This window comes from Xenopus laevis, chromosome 6S, assembly GCF_017654675.1.
Source record: "Xenopus laevis strain J_2021 chromosome 6S, Xenopus_laevis_v10.1, whole genome shotgun sequence".
In the NCBI taxonomy this organism is placed as follows: domain Eukaryota; kingdom Metazoa; phylum Chordata; class Amphibia; order Anura; family Pipidae; genus Xenopus; species Xenopus laevis.
In genome coordinates this window covers 128,512,050-128,534,611 of record NC_054382.1, presented here as the reverse complement: position 1 = coordinate 128,534,611, position 22,562 = coordinate 128,512,050, and the positions used below count along the sequence as shown (strand labels likewise).

Below are 22,562 nucleotides of genomic sequence, written 5' to 3'. Positions count from 1 at the left end.
TTAAGTAGACTTAAAGAAGAAGGAAAGCTGCCAAAGCAGTAAATTGCCAATAGATTACCCACAATATATTTATTCTGTCGAATGCTTTACCATACCTGAGTAAACAGCTCTAGAGGTTCTCTCTGTTTGTTTAGGAAAGCAGCTGCCATATTCGCTTAGTGTGACATCACTTCCTGCCTGAGTCTCTCCCTGCTCACTCATAGCTCTGGGCTCAGATTACAGAAGGGAGGGAGAGAGAAGCAAACTGAGCATGCTCAAGTCCTAGCCCTGGAGGTTTAAGCTGAAAACAGGAAGTCTGATACAGAAGCCCATGAGTACACAATAGAAGGGAAGAAATGTGATGTTTCTTTTGACAGAGGACTCTGAGCAGCATTTCTTTCAGGGTTTACTGGTAAATTTACATAGATTATTTGGATAAAGCTTACATAGTTTAACCTTTTCTTCTCCTTTAATGTATGGTGATCCAAATTCTAAAAGGTCAAATAAAAACCCAAGTCCTGCACATTATGGAGAATAGGTTCCATACCTGGAATTGTTGACTAAGGGACAGGAAAAAAATGACAAATGTTGAAAATTCACAGAAATCTTCCCAAATGCATGAATGTCAGTAAGAGGTTTTTCTCTTAATGCACTGACATCAGTGGGCATTTTTTCTTGTGCCAAATAACTTTGAATACATTTGTGTTTTTTTCTGCAAACAGGCAAAAAGGTGCTTATCCCCATATCCTACAAGGCTTTTTAGGAGTTTTAACTTTGTTGTTAGACTTTGTCTTTAAGTGGGACTGGGAGTTTTTTAGGCATTCTTAGCTCAACCCATAGTTCTGCTTCTTCATTGTTCCCCCTGGATATCCATGGCAAAGGCATCAGGGGGAATGTAATAGGGATGCACCGAATCCACAATTTTGGATTTGGCCGAACCCCCGAATCCTTCTCGAAAGATTTGGCCTGAATACCGAATCCGAATTTGCATATGCAAATTAGAGGTGGGAAGGGGAAAGCATTTTTTACTTCCTTGTTTTGTGACAAAAAGTCACGCAATTTCCCTGCCCGTCCCCAATTTGCATATGCAAATTAGGGTTCTGATTCGGTTCGGCCTGGCAGAAAGATTCAGCCAAATCTGAATCCTGGCCGAATCCTGAACCGAATCCTGGATTCAGGGCATCCCTAGAATGTAATATGTATCTCTAGTGCAAAATACATTCGCAAAGACACTTGCAAACGTTAGTGACCATGTTTGCTCAATTTTTGACTGATTTAAGAACTCAACGACTTCCTCACAAAGTTTGCAACCAAATTGCTTTTTCGAACGTTTGCAGTGTATGTTATTAAACTGAAACCATGTTTTGCAACAAAATATTTATCAAAACTGCAGAGCAGGTGTTAAAGTTTCTCAATGCGCAATTAAGATTTGCAATGCAATAAAAGCCTAACAAAGTATATTATATTGTGACAGGTGTTATTGGCTGAAAAAACATAAAAACCCAGTATGGCGACAGGAACAAATTTGAAGTTGAACATATTACATCTGGTTTTGTTGTTGTTTTTTATTAAAAAATGCAATAAATAAATAAAAATATATTTTAAAAAATTAATTAAAATGCTTTGTGATATGCTTAGAGAAATATGTCAAATTATAAGAAAAATGTATGTGCGTTGGATCCTGCAGTAATATTAATAAGCAGATTCTTGATTGTTTTGTTTGTGTTTCATTTAGAGTCTAGAGTCAGTCATTACTTTATTTTCTCTTTCAGGAGCATCACTGCCTTAGAATTAAGATCTTAGGAGATTGTTATTACTGTGTGTCTGGACTTCCTGAACCACGACAAGACCACGCTCATTGCTGTGTAGAAATGGGACTGAGCATGATTAAAACAATTCGGTAATTGCACTCTATCTATTTGCTTAATGTCCCCCTATGTCTGTTCATTTCTGGGAACATAAAGTTAAGCTGCTGGTACATTGCATTTAATTTCACCTCCGAATTGCATTACAGAACATTCAGTTACTTGATTCTCTTAATAATTTAGCACAATGGGGTGTTGTTTGGTTTATCATTCGGACTGTGTTCCTGTAATACAAACCAGTCAAGGAAATTTTAGGTAGACCTTCTTTTTTAGAAATTAAATGGGTAATTTATTAAGTCAGATTTTTTTCTGGTTGGACTTTTTTTTCATAGAAAAAAAAAAGTTGAATTTTTCGAGATTTCTTAAACCCCGATGATGTTAAAAGTCAGAATAAAAAAGTACTCAATCCTACCATGATCATGTAGAAATCAATGGCAGATGTCCCGTTGACATTTTGAAGATATCTTGAACTGCGCTGGGTTTCGTTGAATAAGATTTTGTGGTTTTGGCATCAAGGATTTGGTCGGAGTGGTTTTCAGAAAATAGTGAGAAAATTTCGGATTTTGATAAATAGCCACCTAAATGTGTATTTTCAGAAATTCAGTTATTACTAAGGAGATGTTATTATTTAATTATCAAGAACATGAAATAACATGAAGGCCGGCTTACACATTACAAAACTAGGATGAAAACCCATCTGTTTATCTCCATGTGTTATCTTGTAGGTATGTAAGATCAAGGACCAAGCATGATATTGATATGAGGATAGGTATTCACTCCGGTTCAGTTCTTTGTGGAGTCTTGGGGCTGAGAAAGTGGCAGTTTGATGTTTGGTCTTGGGATGTGGATATTGCGAACAAACTGGAATCAGGTGGAATCCCTGGGTAAGCAGCAACTTTCTTTTGTATTATGTACATATTTATTGATACTTAACTGACTTTGCATGTGGTTTCTTTTACAAAACAATTAATGTAGTCTTCTCACACCATAATATGTGTTGCTTAGTGATAAACATATATACACAACAATACACATAGCGCACATTATCCAGTGCAATCTTACCCATAAGATCCCCAAGGCAACCACTGCAGAATTCAGATGATCTCCAAAACACTTCTTGGCAATACCCCAAACAAACTTTATTGTTTTTGATACACGAGACACACAATAGCAACATAATTTCCCAAGGACAGTCTAATGTCCTCCTAAATCTTCTACGTAGACATTGTTCAGCCACCATGAACTTTTTATACAGACATATATAAGAGACTCAGTTATTTTTTTTTTAAATAGCATTGGCCACCATACAACATCTCAATGTTTAATTGTTATCATTATATTATGCACACACTTGGGCAGATTTATCAAGGGTCGAAGTGAATTAAGGGAATTTTCGAAGTAAAAAAATTCGAAATTCAAAGTAATTTTTTTGGATTAATTCGACCATCAAATAGGATACTACAACTACGACTTCAACTTTGAATTCGATTCAAAGTAAAATCGTTCGAATATTCGACCATTCGATAATCTAAGTACTGTCTCTTTAAAAAAAACTTCGACTTCAATACTTCGCCAAATTAAACCTGCCGAAGTGCTATGTGAGCCTATGGGGACCTTCTAGAGCAGTTTTCTACGTTTTTTGAAGTCGAAGAAAAATTGTTTGATCGATGGATGGAATGGATTTCACTTCGACTGCAAAACGGTCAAATTCGGTGAAGTAAATCGATTCGATGGTCGAATTTCGAAGTATTTATCACTTCGAAATTCTACCCTTGATAAATCTGCCCCACTGTGTTCATATATTTGTTTTATACATGGCGCCAACAATTGCTTCTCTCTTTAGCTACACTTTTTCACTTACGAACATTATCTTTCATATAATCCCTTCTATGCTCAGTTCAGAAATGTTCCTTCTACAATAGTATTCATTCAAAAGGACAATTTCCTGTGTGCTCTCCATCGGTGGCAGCCATATTTGATGCACCGGAGTTACATTTCTGTACTTTCAAGAACTGTTGCTGGGAGTAGATTAGCATTAATGGTTGCACCTCATCACGAGAAAGATATGGCTCTCATATTCGCAAACACAAAATAGGGCATCCGAAGAGGAACAGCCGGTCAGTCTAGGTCTATGGGGCAAAATAGTTAAAATTCTAATTTGAGTTTTTGCTGCAATTGAATTTGAATTTTCAAGATATTTCAACTGATAAAATTTCAAGAATCTAATAATAGTCAGTTGGGTGTCTTTCCAACATTTAAGATATTTTATAAGATTGTTACAAGATTTTTTAAAAAAGTCGAATTTGTCAAAATTAATGGAATAATGTAATTATTTGTCGATTTAAATACATTCACTATAAGTAAAAAAACAAATGTTATTGTGAACTTGACTGGGTTTGTTTGAGATTTTTTTGCAATCAAGTTTTTAAAAAAACTATTCAAAAATGAGTGGAATGGTCTGCCCATATTATGTTCTGAATTTTAAATCCTAACATTTACTTTGGGGGTCTTAAAACGTTATGTGTATTTATCCATCATCACTAACTTTTTTTGGACTTGTCATTGATGACCTTACATTTCAATGGTTTGATATTTGAGTTTTTCCATTATAGATCTTGCAAAAAACCTTTTGAATTTATTGATAGTTCTCCAAGCTCCATAGTCTGTACGGGGCACACAGAAGTGTTGAAACATTAAACTAAAGTGAATTTTCAAAGAACCTATTTTGCTAAAATGGTCATTTTTTATGAACTGAACCTTGGTTTGTGTCTGTGCAAAACATTTCTTTTCTGAATTTAAATAAAACATTATTTACAGTTTCTAAAGTGCTTATGGACACAATGCTAAATACTGTATATCATAGCTGGGCAGAACTTACTTCATGGGATAAAAAAAAGTTTGCAATGGTGACATTCTATACTGTTGCATTTGAGATTACCTCCGTTTATCTAGGGGCTTATTTATCAAAAATTGAATTGTGAGGTTCTTTTCTACTTCAAATAAACAATTTAGAAAAACTCAGATGTTTGCTTATTTATGAAAAAATCTGAATGTAAAAAACTTAATCGGTGATAATCATGAAAAAAACTTGAATTTATGAGTTTACAAACTCGAGAAAAATTTTGCATAAAACAACTTCCATTGACTTTTAGATGAACTCGCCAGCTTTTAGATTTAGATGAAGTTTGTATTACATTCGAGTTTTTGATTTTTATACATTTAAGTTTTTTCGAAATATAATTTGAATTTGTGAGTTTTTGTGCAAAAAAATTCGAATAGTGGCAAAAATTCTAATTTCAAACTTGATAATGTCAGGACAAAGTGTTAAAGTGTCGAAATTATCATTTTATTGATATTTTTTGCAGGAGAATTCATATATCAAAAGCTACCTTGGACTGCCTTAATGGGGATTATAATGTGGAAGAGGGCCACGGTAAAGAAAGAAATGAATTTTTGAGGAAACATAACATTGAGTCATACTTAATTAAACAACCAGAGGAAAATCTCCTGACTTTACCTGAAGATATTGTGAAGGAGTCTGTCAGTCCCACCGACAGAAGAAACAGTGGAGCAACATTCACAGAAGGTTCATGGAGCCCAGAACTTCCATTTGATAACATTGTGGGCAAGCAAAATGTAAGTCCAATTTCCATTATGTCAACAAATATAAGGCATGCATGAACAAAGCTCAGTTCTGAAAGCCCCCTAGGGAAAAAATTCCATCTTTAACCTTTCCTTTAACTTGCAACTAGAAATAATTATGCAAATTGCCCAAGGGATGAATTAACCTACAAAATGTATGAACTGAAGGAAATGCCAGCCCAGATGCCTTATTAGAATTAAATGCCATTAAAAATGTAAGAAACTGATACATAAATTAAATGTGTGTGTGCAAAATAAAGCAAAAAAATGGATACAATATTAGATTTTTTGGTGATGCTAGGTTCTTCTCAATCCTACACAGGTGTGTTTTATGATTGATGCCCCAAATGCATGTATTGATGCATGAATAAAGAGACAGCATTTTAGATGAATGTGTTCCAGAGATTACCATTGCCATACATTCATTTTTTTAAATCATATTTGACAAAATTATTAAAAAATATCTAAAAATAAATTCACCCTCTATAAATATATCAAAATATATTATTTTTTAATTCAGCATTTGATTTTGAAATAACACTACTATGCCAATGTAGAGAGAGTTGATGCAATGAAATTATATGATCCTAATTCACAATCAGATAAAGATCATGCCACTAGGAATTGTCTAGGTTAGTATACCAGCATATGAAATGTGCAACACCAATGCAATGCTTCTGACCGTGAAGACTCTAAGGGGCAGATTTATCAAGGGTCAAAGTGAATTCGAGGGAATTTCAGAACTAAAAAAATTCAAATTTCAATACTTCGATATTTCGACCATCGAATAGGATACTACAACTTCAATTATCAAATCATTCGAATATTCGACCGTTCGATAATCGAAGTGCTGTCTCTTTAAAAAGACTTCGACTTCAATACTTCGCCAAATGAAACCTGCCGAAGTGCTATGTTTGCCTATGGGGACCTTCTACAGCATTTTTTGAAGTTTTTTGAAGTCGAAATAAAATCGTACAATAAAATAGTTCGAACGAATTTACTTCGACCGCAGAATACCCAAATTCGATGAAAAAAGTTCAAATTCGATATTCGAATTCGAAGTATTTAAATTCGATGTTCGAATTTCAAAAAGTATTTTTTACTTCGAAATTCGACCCTTGATAAATCTGCCCCTATGAGTATGTGTTATTGAAGCACAGATGGAGCATGGGGTATTGCACACAGTCAATTTTAACCCCAAAAAAGTTCTCCTGACAGCTCAGTTTAATAAAGTGAATGGAGACAAGGTGCCCTACACAGGGGAAGATACCCCCATGGAAAAAAGCCTCACATTATATTTTAAAGATATTAAAAGAAATCTAATGTTTCATTATAATATGGACATCACTCTCCTCTAATGATGAGAGAATCTATCCATTTCCTGCTTCACCGAAAAATCTGCGAAACTACGAGAAAATCCGCGAAATGGCCGAAAATTAGCAAAACACATTATGGGCAATATTTATGTCACTGTGACTTTTTTCTAGCACAAAATATTAGAGAAATTTTTTTAAAAACCTAAACCCTGGATAAATTATTGTATTCTATACTCCAGTAATTCCATAGGTATGGACCTCTGATTCTCTCATCCTCTTATTTCATGGTAAGGCAGGGCTTAGGGGCCCATTTACTAAGGGTCAAAGTGAATTTGAAGTGAATTTTCGAATTTAAAAACTTCAAATTTCTAAGTAATTTTTGGGTACTTCGATCAACGAATAGGCCAAAATTCGATTTGATTTGAAAAAACTTTGAATATTCTGTCTCTTTAAAAAACTTTGACTTTGACACTTCAGCGCCTTAAACCTGCCAAATTGCTATGTTAGCCTATGGGGACCTCCTAGAACCTATAGCCAGTATTTGGCTAAGTTTTTAGAAGTCAAAGTTTTTTTTTTTGAAAATGATTTGTTCGTTTGATTAAATCGTTCAAATCGTTCGATTAGAGCATTTTGAATTTGATCACAAATGGCTAAATTCATTTAAAAAAAACTTCTGAGTATTGAATTTCTACAATTCAATGGTCGAATTTCGAAGTTTTACCACTTCGAAATTCGACCCTTAGTAAATGTGCCCCTTAGTGTTGGACCACAATGAAAAGCATGATGGAGGATTTCCCTGTGCATTGATATTGATTGGCCATGGTAGGCATGGAAAAGAAGTTAATTAATGTATCAAATGCTTAGGGAGTGCAAATTAAGTTAAAAGTTTTTGGCACAATTCAAATTTTTTTTGCAAAAAAACTGACAAATTTGAGCTTTTTTCAAAAATTTGAATTTTGGTATTTATTAAGCACTTATAAAATTAATGTAAAATGTTGGCATCTAAAAGCTTTGCGAGTCAATGGCAGCTGTACTGGGCGAAATTCAAGCCATTTTTTACATTTGATTTTTTTTTAGTGTTTTCTTGACTTGTAAACTCACAAATTTGAAGTATTTGAGTTGTTTTCCAAGGTTGTATTAAATTGAGTTTTTCATTTTGAATTTTTCTATGAAATTGTGAGTTTATTCAAAGTTAAAAAAAAAACACTAACACCTCACAAATTCGATTATTGATAAATAAACCCATTAGTCTAAGTATTCGGAAGAGGTTTTTTTTACATTGAGAGCTGTGAAAATTTGTACTTAAATCAGTTGTACAGGCTGATACATTAAATAGCATTAAGATGGGGTTGGATGGCAAGTGAGGGAATACAGGGTTATGGATCGGATTTCCATCTTGAAGCCTCTAATTTTCCCCCTGAGGCAAATTGGAGAGGGTTTTTTTCGCCTTCCTCTGGATCAACTAGCAGTTAGGCAGGTTATATATAGACCTAAAAGGTTGAACTTGATGGATGAGTGTCTTTTTTTCAACCTAACTTACTATGTTACTATATAGTCTAATGGCCAGAGCTTCATCTTCAACCCAACCTTCTTAGTGAGGAAAAAAAGCCTTAGGCTCTTCCTGACCATGTGAAAGAGAGTAGCCCAGAAAGAGGGGGTCTGCATCAGTGTAAGAACTAGGCATGTCTATTATTACTTTCTCAGCAGTTATTGCCAGTAAGTCAAATAAAAATGGGGACATAGGGGACAAGTACCCCTAAAATTTCAACTTGATTCAATTATGATATTGTAGAACAGCATCAATGCTACACACAGTCATTAAAGCTTTCTTATGGTTCACTACTGTTGCCATATCATCAACTCTGTCTTTTATTTTTATTTTAATTTCATTATCATAATCTTACCTGGAGCCAATAAAAATGCATGTATTATTAAGTTTAGTCATGTGTTGGAATGTTGCCTGCATGAAGCCTTTTTAATGGTTTGTCTGCTGTGTTTTATATCTGTAATGCACGTTTCTGTTGCTGTATCGCTTTATGCCACTTTGTCGTAAAGTTATTAAAATAAGCTTTTGGAACAACTCCTCTACACTTTATGTCCAGAGTGTCTGGCTGCCAGTTTGCTGGGATAACAGTGGAAGATAGCCAAGGTACTGTACTGGAACATGTGCATGGACAATATAACTCAGTATCTAAGAAACGTTCCTGGTGCATAGCCAAAAGTGTATAATCTCACCAGTTTAGATGTGGGGTCTGGGTGCGCATGCCCCAGACCTACAGCTCAAGGTGGTGGTATTCAACCATGGAAGAGACAGCAAACACTCACCGATCACATGAGCAGGCAAGTAAATAAACTGTAGACTTTTGTATTTTAGACAAAAAGTAGACAAACACACAGCCTTATGCATTTTGTGCCTTCGTGCACTTAACCATAGGTTTTTCATTTAAGCCTAAATTTTAGGCAAAAGGTAGACAGTCACAAAGCCTTACGCATTTAGTGCCTTCAGGCACTTAAGCATAGGCTTAAAGGAAAACTATACCCCCAAAATGAACACTTAAGCAACAGATAGTTTACATCATATTAAGTGGAATATTAAAGAATCTTACCAAACTGGTCTATATATTTAAGTAAATATTGCCCTTTTACATCTCTTGCCTTGAGCCACCTTTTTGTGATGGTCTGTGTGCTACCTCAGAGATCACCTGACCAGAAATACTGCAGCTCTAACTGTAACAGGAAGTACTAACTGTAAACAGAAATACTGCAGCTCTAACTGTAACAGGAAGAGATCACCTGACCAGAAATACTGCAGCTCTAATTGTAACAGGAAGAAGTGAGGAAGCAAAAGATTGGCTCATGTGACCTAACATGTATGGTTTGTTTAGTAGGTTTGTGTGCACAGTGAATTGTACTATCCCAGGGGGCGGCCCTTATTTTTTTAAAATGGCAATTTTCTATTTATGATTACCCAATGGCACATACTACTAGAAAAATATATTATTATGAAAATTGTTTATTTACATGAAGCAGGGTTTTACATATGAGCTGTTTTATGCAATATCTTTTTATAGAGACCTACATTGTTTGGGGGTATAGTTTTCCTTTAAATGAAAAGCATATGATTTTCATGAGTGTTTGAAGGCACGAAATGCATAAGGCTGGGTGTTTGTCTACCTTTTGTGTAAAATAAAGTCTACAGTTTATTTACCTGCCTGTTCATGTGCTCTGTGAGTGCCTGATGTCTCTTCCATGGCGGAATACCTCCACCTTGAGCTGTAGGTAAGGCTGTATGTTTGTCTACCATTTGCCTAAAATTAAGTCTACAGTTTACCTGCCTGTTCATGGGATCTGTGAGTGCCTGATGTCTCTTCCATGGAAGGGACAATGTGGGGCTACCTTAAAAGCGTTGTTGCTGTTGAGCTATGGTTGGGAGAATGTTTAAGGCCTTTTAAAGATCACATAAATAAACCTTGTATCTGTCGACATGATTATACTTTACAAGGAAAACCCAAGACATGCTGACATGTGCAGTGCTCTTTCTGTCTTACAACATGGAATCCAACAGCTCCTGTGATAGCAGTGACCCTTTAACTAGCCGCAGGGATCAGTTTTCTTGACCCCTCTAATGGGATAAGCAAAAGTCTAACAAAGTCAGATGTTCTGTTGTCTCTTAACAAAAGATCAGACTTGCATTGAGCATTTGCAAGGGAAACTCAAGGTGGGTTATTTATCAACACTGGGCAAATTTGCCCATGGGCAGTAACCCATGGAAACCAATCAGATGTCTGCATTCATTGTTCTACTTGCAGCTGGTTTCAAAAAGCTAATCACTGATTGGTTGCTATAGGACACTGCCCAGGGGCAAATTTGCCCAGGGTTGATAAATGAGCCCAAAGGTTGTTTCTTCCCAAGAGTTTCAGCTGAGGCAGTAAATTGACAGTGTAGAAATATATGCTTTCTAATATGGTTAATATTGGCATATTTTATTTCTTGTTACTATAAGGCCTCTTTTAGGGATATAATCAAGACTATGGCTCATTTATCCATGTGGCCTTCAGGGGGTGGTTTACCTTTACGTTAACTGTAAGGGGGTTATTTACTAAACTCCAAATGCAAAAATCCCTAAAAATTTTTTTTTTTTTTTTTTTTATAAAATCAGACTTTTTAAAAATCACAATTTTTTTTCGTAAATGTATTAAATCCAGAGGATGGAAAAGTCCAAATCAGAAAATCCTGCATCTCAGACCTGTCCAGGTTGCATATAAGTCAATGGGAGAAGTCCCAATGATTTTTTGATGTGCGCTGGGTTTTGTGCAATAAGTTTTCGGAGTTTTCGGGCAAAAAAGCATAAGAAATCTGAGTTTCAAGGTCAATCTGATTTTTTGCGGGAAAATGTAATAATAAATAAGCATAAAAAACCCAAGTGGATTTGATCAGAGTTTGTAGCAGAAAATATTGCAATAAATTCAGACTTTGATAGATAACCCCCTTGGTACATTATAGAATGGCTAATTCTAAACAACTTTTCAATTTAACTTAATTTTTCCTTTATTGCAGTTTTTTAATGATTTGCCTTTTTCTTCTGACTCCGTTCAGATTTCACTTGGAGTCACTGACTCCATCTCAAAAAAAAAAAAAAAACTCTCTGTAAGGCTACTTTTTATTACTTATCTTTATACTCAGGCCTCTCCTATTCATATTCCATAGTCTTATTCAAATCAATGCATGGTTGCTAGGGTCATTTGGACCCTAGCAACCAGATTGCTGAAATTGCAAACTGGAGAGCTGCTGAATAAAAAGCTAAATAACTCAAACCACAAATAATAAAAAATGAAAACCAATTGTAAATTGTTTTAGAATCTCACTCTCTACATCATACTAACATTAATTTAAAGGCGAACAGCCCCTTTAAAAGGTCAGCTATCATTTATAATTAAATGAAAATAAAAAGACTTGGCTCAAAACATAGTTTGCTTAAATTTCAGATTTTATTTTCAAATTTCAAACTTCAGATTTCATTAGTCTGGATGATTTCTTAACCTTAAAGGGATCCTGTCATCAGAAAACATGTTTTTTTCAAAAGGCATCAGTTAATAGTGCTACTCCAGCAGAATTCTGCACTGAAATCCATTTCTCAAAAGAGCAAACAGATTTTTTTATATTAAATTTTGAAATCTGACATGGGGCTAGACATATTGTCAATTTCTCAGCTGCCCCTGGTCATGTGACTTGTGCCTGCACTTTAGGAGAGAAATGCTTTCTGGCAGGCTGCTGTTTTTCCTTCTCAATGTAACTGAATGTGTCTCAGTGAGACCTGGATTTTACTATTGAGTGTTGTTCTTAGATCTACCAGGCAGCTGTTATCTTGTGTTAGGGAGCTGCTATCTGGTTACCTTCCCATTGTTCTTTTGTTTGGCTGCTGGGGGGGAAAGGGAGGGGGTGATATCACTCCAACTTGTAGTACAGCAGTAAATAGTGATTGAAGTTTATCAGAGCACAAGTCACATGACTTGGGGCAGCTGGGAAATTGACAATATGTCTAGCCCCATGTCAGATTTCAAAATTGAATATAAAAAAAACTGTTTGCTCTTTTGAGAAATAGATTTCAGTGCAGAATTCTGCTGGAGCAGCACTATTAACTGATTCATTTTGAACATTTTTTCCCATGACAGTATCCCTTTAATCTTGAAGCAAAGTTCATATGTAGAATGGTCCTAGTGCCAGTAAAAGGTACACGAGATTGGGTTGGCCAACATTAAAATAATTTGCAAAGAGCTTGTGTTCTTGGCATTTAGTATGGCTGCTCTGTGCATTATTTCTACTCTAGTGGGCAATTGCCAGTTGGAGCTTTAGTTCCTCTTTGTAATAAATCCATATTTTATTCAACATTATTCTACATAGTCAATAGCAAATGTGGTTTTAAGTAAAATTAAATGCTTTTTATTGTGATTGCTGATGAGTCAGACATCATTTTGATCCACTGTAGTCCTGAGGGGCACAGTATAACATATTTAATGACATAAAAGACAAGCAGTTAAAAAAAAACCTAATAATAGGAAAATAACAAAAGTGGTTTTAATGTGAGACTTGAATGACCCGCTGAATAGATAATGGCCGGGGGCTTTCTGAAAACTGCCGGCGATTTTCTGCACAGTTAGGCATTAATTCTTCCACTTTAAAAATGCATTTTAAATGTTTCTAGTAAAACAGTGTAAATAATCTTCGCTGTTTAATCGATTGGGAGATTATCCATAATGATCAATAAAAAAGGGAATCTATATAAGGGGGTTATTTATCAAAATCCGATTCTATCTCAACATTTTCTGCTACAAACTTTGATCAAATCTGCTCTGGTTTTTTAAATTTTCCGGAAAATTTGCTTTGCGGGGAAAAAATCTGGTTTTCAGGAATTTTTTGGATTTTTCACCCAAAAACTCCTATTTCTTATGCTTTTTTGCCTAAAAACGGTGAAAACTTCTGAGTATTGCATATAATCCAGCGCTCATCAATCTGCCATACAAATTGTTGAAAAAGCATTTTGTGGAGCCAAAACATTAATTAATCCTTATACACCAATGTTCATGGTCTGTGTGTTTAAAGGGCAACTAAACTCAAACATCTGGTGACTCACTTCACTTCTAAGTAGCACAAGTGGTGATTGAGTTTAAACATAAATACTACAATATATATTGTTTCCCTTTTATATTGTTGTACTCCTTCTCTAGCTTTTTTTTGGATAATCTGCTTTTAATACTGTATAGAGATTGGCAGAAGGAAAAGGACTCGAAGTTTTGAGCTTTCCCTAATGCAAACTGTTAATTGTTTGTAAAGCTGAATCGATTGGGAGCCAGAACAAATTAACCCAATGGCATTGTAACTGATTTCACTGTTACTGATGCCTTGTTGTATATAAAGTAGGTATGGGAAAAAAACCTATTATCCAAATAATCCAAATATTTAAAGATGATTTCCTTTTTCTCTGTAATAATAAAACAGTCGCTTGTACTTGATCCCAACTAAGATATAATAAATGCTTATTGGAGGCAAAACCAGCCTATTGGGCTTATTTAATGCTTAAATGATTTTCTAATAGACTTAGGGGCAGATTTATCAAGGGTCGAAGTGAATTCGAGGGAATTTTCGAAGTAAAAAAATTCGAAATTCAAGGATTCTAAGGATTTCATCGTTCGGTTGAACGATTTTACTACGACCGCAAACAGTCAAATGCGGTGAAAAAAACTTCGACTTCGATAGTCGAAGTAAAGCCATTCGATGGTCGAATTTTGAAGTATTTATCACATCGAAATTTGACCCTTGATAAATCTGCCCCTTAAGTTACGAAGATCCAAATTACAGAAAGATCTGTTTTCTGACAACCCCAGGTCCCAAGCATTCTAGATAATAGGTCCCATACCTGTATTTTAATAAATACCATTGGGGTGCGTTTGTTGAATTCAAGCAGATCAGCTAACTTTATATAAAACTCTCGCCTGTTTCTAAAGAACATTATTAATTATACACAGTGCCATAAGCATGTAATGCCCAATGAATTCCTGATACCTAGAACTTACTTCCTGGTGGATGTGGCTTCATCTAGTCCTGTCCTGTCCAACTACAGTATTTCCATACAGAGAGACGGCTATTTGCTATAATCCATGTTTGAGCTCCATAGTGCTCTTAAAGGCCAAAAAACATCTTGAGAGGCCTTGTTTCTACATTTAATTCTTATGTGATCACTTTATCTCATCCCCACTTTTGTCCCAGTAGGATATGAGTCCCAAGTGAATGATCCAACACATCTAGTTGATCCAGATTCCCACCATGTTGCTATGTTTGTGTTTACTGCTGCCTCTGATCTTGCTGGGCTCACATCATTAGAAGAATGAAGAATTTAGTCCAACTAAGGCCTCTGTCATGGACAAATCATTAAAGGAAAGCATGTCATAGTTTGCATCATTTTGCAATGATTTTTATACATTTAGAACTCTAAAATATCACTGGTTTCCTCTCTGGTAGACTTTATTTCTGTATGCTGGTATGTGATCCATTATCCAGAAACCTGTAATCCACAAAGCTCCAAATTACGGAAAGCCTCCCGAAAGCTCCCATTTATTCAAATAATCCAAATTGTTAAAAATAATTTCCTTTTTCTCTGTAATAACAGTAACTTGTACTTGATCCCAACTAAGATATAATTAATCCTTATTGGAAGCAAAACCAGTCTATTGGGTTATTTAATGTTTACATGACTTTCTAGAAGACTTAAGGGCAGATTTATTAAGGTTCGAATGGTAAATTCAAATTCATTCATTTTTTTGTGTGTCACAACTCACAAATTCGAATTTAAAAGCACCAACTCAACTTAACCATGAAAACAATTCTAATTCGAATATTCGCCACCTAAAACCTTCCGAATTCATTTACAAGTCAATGGCAGAGGTCAGTTGACCCATTTGAAGATGTTAATAGTCTTAAGAGTTTTGTTCCGTATTTGATTTGAATACAAATCAAATTTTCGGGTCCTTCCCATTCGATCATATTTAAGACGTTCAAAAATTTTCATTAATAACCTCCCATTCGAGTTGTGAGTACATTCAAATTTGTTAGAGTAAAATTAATTCACATGAATTCGAAATTTGACCTTTGATAAATCTGCCCCTTAAAATATGAAGATCGAGATTTTGGAAGTTTTGTTAGGAAAGTTAAACTAAAGAAGTAGGTAGAAATGTTGACATGATGTTTTGTGCTTCTGTACCAGCCCAAGGCAACCACAGCCCTATAGCAGTAAAGATCTGTGTCTCCAAAGATGCCCCAGTAGCTCCCCATCTTCTTTTCTGCTGATTCACTGCACATGCTCTGTGCTGCTGTCACTTACTGAGCTTAGGGACCCACTCACAATATACAGTACACATAGAATAGAAATGTCACAATATAAGGCTGATTAGTAATTAATACACATAATTACTACATGGCAGCACAGAAACCAGTGCAATTAGCATCAGAATTGAATAATCAGCAAACCTGTAGCATCAGCTTGTATTACAGCCAGGGAAGCTCATTTTCTGCTGGATAATTAGTGACGAGCCCTAAGCTTAGCTTCTCAACAGCCAATCAGAGCCCACTGAGCATGTGAGTGTCACAGACACTTTCCAAGATGGTGACCCCCTGTGACAAGTTTGAAGTCTTGGATCATTGCTGCTATTGACAAGCTCAAACTTTAGCCTCGTGCAATAAGTTCACTATATAAAACATGGCAGTTTTAGCCACATTCATTTTTAGGGTTTAGTTCTCCTGTAACCAATCAACATAATCCTTTTTCTGAATATTAAAGAGAGGTTTCTAAGGTTAATAAGCCAAGCTCAGTGGCCAACTGGACATAAAAAGCCAAAGCCATGACTGTATTAATCAATATTAAAACCTCAGTGTAAAAGAAGAGCCTGTACTGTAATCCTATGTGGAAGAATGATCATTCTGTAAAGAAATAGATATAGATATCTCATTAAAATCAAAGTACTCGGTGATTCCCAGTGATAATAGATTAAAAACCTTTTCTGAGAATCAGAAAACACAGAGGTGCCGGGTTGGTGATATCATTATAAATCTCCCATAGGCAATGTTGGCTCCTATTCGCTGATTATGAGTAGGGGGTCTCATACAGCAAGATGATATACTTAGATGTTTCAATGAGATGAATCACCAGTAATTTCAAGATCTGTAAAGTAGATGATGTTGACCTTCCAGACTCAATTGGTTTCTAGATAATCAGATAGGAATTTTATATACATTGGCTACATTGATGCTGACAACCTTATGTCGATTGTCATTGCTGTTTAATATAGTGCGGTTTTGGGTGAGATGTTTTTCTAATTATGGTTATAGTTATATTTCTGTCTGGACTTTTGTACATTTATTTCCTTTCTGGCAAAAATCTAAGCAGCAATCCTGCCTTACTCCATGGAAGAGACTTGTAGACTTGCCCTTAAAACAAGAGAAAGGTATTGGATCCGTTATCGGGAAACCCGTGATCCAGAAAGCTCAGTCTCCCATAGACTCCATTGTATCTAAATAAAACAAAATTTTAAATAATTATTTGCTTTTTCAGTGTAATAATAAAACAGTTATTTGGGAGCAAGAACAAGTTAACCCAAGGGTGTCACAAGAGCTTTGTATTGATTTCACTGTAACTAATGCCTTGTTGTATATAAAGAAGTTAAGGGGAAAAAAAACTATTATCCAAATAATCCAAAAATTTAGGGGCAGATTTATCAAGGGTCGAATTTCGAAGTAAAAAATCAAATCAAATTAAAATACTTCGTCTTCGAATATTGAAGTCGAAGGATTTTTCACCGAACGATTCGAACGATTTTAGCGTACGATCAAACTATTTTACTTCGATGTGTGAAGACTTAGAAAATGGTTGTAGAAGGTCCCCATAGGCTAACATAGCACTTCGGCAGGTTAAATTTGGTGAAGTATTGAAGTCGAAGTTTTTTTAAAGAGACAGTACTTTGATTATCGAATTTTCGAATATTAGGGTTACTTTGATTTTTACTTCGAATTGAGTATGAATGAACGGTGTCCGCAGTATGAACATGAACTTGAACCCAATATGCTTCGAAATGCAGATGCATTGAGCCGAATTGCAATGTCCCGCACATGGCAGTTTCCATTAAGCATTGTGGGGGGGAACTGCACTGCAGGTAAAAAAAACACATGGGGATTTGTGTCTGACGTCACACTTAGTTAGTTAGTTGGTTAGTTACCCCTTGTATGTTTCCTCTGTTCCAGTCTGGTTCTCCTCCAGGTACTGTGGTTTTCTCCTGTAAACAGACAGGCAGGTTAATTGGCTCCTGATAGAAGCTTATGTGTTTGACTGTGATAAAGACTTTAGATTGTAAGCTTTATTGGTGTGGTGACTGCTATCACTGATGTATAATCTCTTTTGAAAACTGCAGAATATTTAGTATCTATATAAATAAGCACAATTATTCAACCTTAGCCCTACAATTGTTAGCATTGATATCCTTATTGTTAAAGCTTTAGAATATTGTTTGTGCTTTGCCTTTATGCCTTCTGTTCCCCAGGAGGAGCAATAATTCTGCTGCCATTGCATGTTTGCTATGGAAACCAAGTCTCCTGCTGTTTTGTCACTGTCCACTGCAAGATTTGTTGTTTTTTTTTTGTTATTTATAGAGAATTTTATTCATCTATTTTATTGCAGGACAACATTGGTTTTAGTGTCAGGCAGAAAATCAGCCAGAGGCTTGTACACTTACTTTATCCATCAAGATAACCCTGTAATGAAAGAATAATTGACCTAAATAGTATTAACAGCTAGAGCAGCGAGCCAATGCTTCCATTGTACCCAAGATCAGTTTTAAATTAGAGACCCTGGTCCAAATCCCAAGGCAGCTTGTGGGTTTGTCATCTTGGACAAGTTCATGAATCTCTTGATATCTTTTGTAGTTTTAACTTCAAGATTCATCAGAGTCAACCATGACTTTAACAGGTTAACTAATAGTATTTATTTGTTTCATGGATCAGTTTAGGACTAGGGTCCAACAAGTGTAAACACATGACATCTTTCCATTGAAAGTCCATTGTATTTATTGTTAATGTATTCAATATCTGAAGGTCAACTGATTTAGAAGTCTCCCAAGTAAATTAATGTGGACACATTATAATGTGTTTTTCCTTCATCGTCTCATTTATAGCAAATAACACAAACAAAACACAATTTATTTTAGTCATCCATGTTATCTGCAATGTAGGCCCTTCTAAAATTATAGTAAAGGTCTTTACCTCAAAGCCCAGCAAAAACTAAGATTAGAACTACAAAGCCCTCTTGCAAGCCAAACTTAACTTACATGTTCCACTCAAAGGAGTTTGTGCTCCATGTCCTTGACTAGGTTCATATATCGTGTCTTAGACTAGATACAGTATATACATCATGTCCTAGACTAGGTACATCACAACTGCCTGTTACTGGAGGGGGGCATATTAGAAGAACTGCAATGTAACTTTGCCTTGAAAGGTAATAAGGAGGCTCCTGTAGGCAGAGGGTTATTTTTTGTTTGGGGAAGCTAACTGAGGATATTTTTATCCCTCATATTTAGTGATAGGTGAATAAATTCGTCAGACACTAATTTGTGGCAAATTTCCACATTTTGCCACAAGCAAATTCATTGCCACGTCACAAAAAATTGACACACGTCAAAGTTATTAGGGCGCCCATTGACTTTATTATTATTAAGGCGCCCACTGACTTGGACCAAATAGTCGCGCATATAAAAATTGTCGCTCGCGTTAAAAATGATCTACGTCAAAATTATTTTGACGCCCATTGACTCCAATGTGTTTCGCAAATTTGTCGCCACTTCACGGTTAATTCACATATTTTTTGACGAAATGAAACTGCACAGATTCACCCATCACTACTCATACTATCCCAAAGCCAACTCCATATAATGTCCCTGAACACATGGAAGTATATATATATATTTTTGGAGCGCCCGCACTTCGGACATAGTTGGAGGTGCTCGATCAATAGGTGAATCATATAGGAATAAAGGATCGGTACACTCCTTTTTTCAATAGTGAATGAATGCTTATATTTTTGCATTTATCCGACGTTTTTCAAATACGTTCCCACAGAACACATGACAGGGTAAATACAGTGCCAATTTCAGACCAGAACACAAGGCAAGATAAATACTGCACTATGTATAATAACCCCAGAAAACATTGTGGGATGAATAAAGTGCTTAACTTTTTGCATAAAACCTCCATTCTCTTTGATTTAGGGAAATGTATTGATGTTGGTTTAGGGGAGCCTTAGCATTTATTAGACTCCACCCATGGGGGCTCTGATATTACAGACATATGTTTTTTTGGCCCATGAAGTGTTAGTGCGGTTCTGCTGGTGACATTTAACCTACAGACTGCTTTCTTCTGTCAGTATTTATTTTAAAACCTTTGTTGGTGTGTTTGAAAACACCTCTTGCCTAAAACCCCTTGCTCTGTGGTTCACAAATGATCTTCCTGACTGTTGTATGCTGAGGCATGCACAGCAACCAACTTCCTAATGTAACCATGGAAATCGAACACATTATTTGCCTCATGCTGACAGGCAGGGCACAGTGAAGGCATGAGAAGGTTATAAATAACACAAACTAATGAAACTCAGCTTCAGCTCCCTCTCAAGTTGTTCTCCTTAACAAAGGCAAAGCTCATGGAACTTTTTGTAGAGAGACAGACCTATGGCTAAATGTAGACGTTCTAATAGGTGAACCAGTATTCATGGCATTTTATTGATTTATTATTGATAATAGTTGCTGCCCTCTGTGGTTCTTTCAGTAGGTCATTATTGCTCTTCTGTCTTCTGCTCTGTTCACCCATTTAACCTCTTTAAGACAGAATCCCCCCAGTGTGTATATCCAGCACATACAGGCTACAGACTTGACTTTCTCTTTTCCCGTAATTGGTCTCTCCAGACAGAATTCTTGAGTTTAAACTCACATCTTTGTTATGTCTCGTCTCTATTTTCCTGTTGATAAGGTAGTTGAAGTCCTCTGGTCATAGTTTTATTGTCTCTTTGTTGTAGAATTGATAAAGGTACCTGGTGATGACCAAAACGTCAGCCCAATAAATATGTTTCTATTGGTGTGCATCAGCATTTTTAAATGCTACCAGTGCCATAGTTCTAAGGTATCTTCCTATGGCAAAAACAATTTATAGGGATATTTATATTAATAGCTCTCCTCCTGCCCTCTACCTGACATTGAGATGCACAAGTAAGGGAGTTCCAATGGCAAAAGGCTCTAATGGGACCCTGTGCTTACGTCTGCCCTATGCTGATGCTGAAGATTATTTATCTGGTGTGAGTTGCAGATTGCAGCAAGTTAGTTGATGGAAGTGCTCTTCTATGAGAACTCTTCTGAGCCCCTTAGTGCGTTTGCACTTTTGTCTAGGGTCTAAGAAAATCACCCCTATCGTTTCAAGGCACATATTTGGTAAAGCTTTGTTTTGATAATGGTATTCATTACATACTTTGGAATAGATTCACAGAAGCTTGATAGCAAGCTCAGAAAAGTCATTGATGGTCTTTACAGTATATAAGAGTATCAGTACCTGGCTGGTATGTTCCAAGCCTAACCAGTAAAAATTATGCTAGATACTAATTTTATTGAATATAAGGAAGATTGGTATTTTTTTACAGAAAAGGTGGCAACCTTAAAAACCCTAACAGAGAGCTTGGTCAATCTCAGTGGTGTTCCAAGCCAAATTCAGCAACAGAGACGTACAGAACAAATCAGAGAGAAGTATAATCTAGACAGGTTTTGAACCAAAGGTGGTTCGTTGTAAAAAAAATTAGAATTTATAACAAGGAAAAATCCCAAAGTCAGAAGTAGTAAAGAAAACCTTAGGGGCCCCACGTGGCCTCGCCCTACCTGGTAGCTCAACCCCCATCCACCCCCTCTCCCCCTGTGCGTACCTTTTTGTGTGTACTGTTTTCTCTTTTTGTGGGCGCCATCAAGGCTGGGAGGAGGCCAAGAACAAGTTTTTTTCCTGGTGTCCCATCGGCCCAGTCCAACCCGGGGGGCAAATGAAACTAAGACATAAGTGACTGGTCAGCTCAAGAATGTGTATAGAATAGAAGCCAGGCCAAGGGATGAGCTGTACTGTGTGAAGTCAATTAATGTAAGTCTTGAACATGCTGGGGACTAGACTAGAATCCCACATTTAATACATTAAACTTAAGCCTCAACCTTTCCTTTGAAGCATGTTTGGGTATAATTCATCTAGGTGGCTGTGTTGGAAAAGTTGGTCAACATATATTTGTCTATTTCAAGCAAATATTAAAATTTGTTTTCAGCATGGCGCTTTGTTCAGCAATAGGTTGTACTTGCCCATTTTCTCTTGAAATTTTGAGGTTTCAAAAAAAAAAAAATTTCTTAAATATATTTGTATAAGTGCATCCTACTTCCATAAAACCAAGGGAATGACCTACACCCCAGAGGCAGGATTTTGATTGTATGTAGTGACATGACATATAGGATTGGTTTTCCTATGACGTTGGGACAAAAATTGATAGGCAGGCGGGTTGATTCTTTCTGAAATGAACCAAGGCCACTAATTGTATTAACGCATATGTTGTCCCTTTTAGAATTGTTTGTTCCACTGACCATTACTGAGACTATAAATTGCTGATGGGGCTGAGTAAAATGCGTTATTCTTGTTGTAGATTAACATTTAAGAAGTCCAGTCAATTGTCTAATCTATAGTGAAATTACATGTTTTCACCAAATAATATTGATTCCTAACAAAATGTAGTAGATTGCAAAACGGCTATACAAAAACTAATAAACTTTTGTTCTGTATGTTACTGTCTGGCTGAGATTCTGCAAATGTATTGGGAAAGCCAGATACCATTCTTTTTTAGGTTTGAGAATTTCAGTTGGTCTTTGTAAAAATATTGAAAAACAATTTTATTGTGGTGCATATACAAGAAACTATTTCCATGGATTATGTTAAACAGTAATTTCTTGTGTGGGAAACTTAATGACTGATAGGGCCAATATTCTGATCTGAATCCTCCTTTTTCTTTACCTATATAACAAAAGCATATTGCCATACATGTTGCCTATAAAGAAAACAAAAAGGTTAATTTTTTTTTTAGTAAATAGCATATTATTTACTTTTTTAATGATTATTTTTGTAAAATATTCTATTTGTAGGAGCTGAAGCAACTCGCTTGCAT

General features: G+C 35.9%; 1 protein-coding gene across 4 annotated transcripts in view; it reads left to right on the top strand.

Annotated features, from left to right (window-relative positions):
• Positions 1–22,562, top strand: part of adcy8.S (adenylate cyclase 8 (brain) S homeolog) — a 180,550-nt gene that overhangs the window by 88,764 nt on the left and 69,224 nt on the right. For all 4 annotated transcript variants that reach the window (XM_018223969.2, XM_018223968.2, XM_018223970.2 and 1 more), the window contains exons 5-7: positions 1,752–1,879; positions 2,570–2,728; positions 5,210–5,480. In XM_018223969.2, coding sequence (XP_018079458.1) covers positions 1,752–1,879; positions 2,570–2,728; positions 5,210–5,480 — 558 coding nt within the window. The remainder of the gene's footprint in view (positions 1–1,751; positions 1,880–2,569; positions 2,729–5,209; positions 5,481–22,562) is intronic.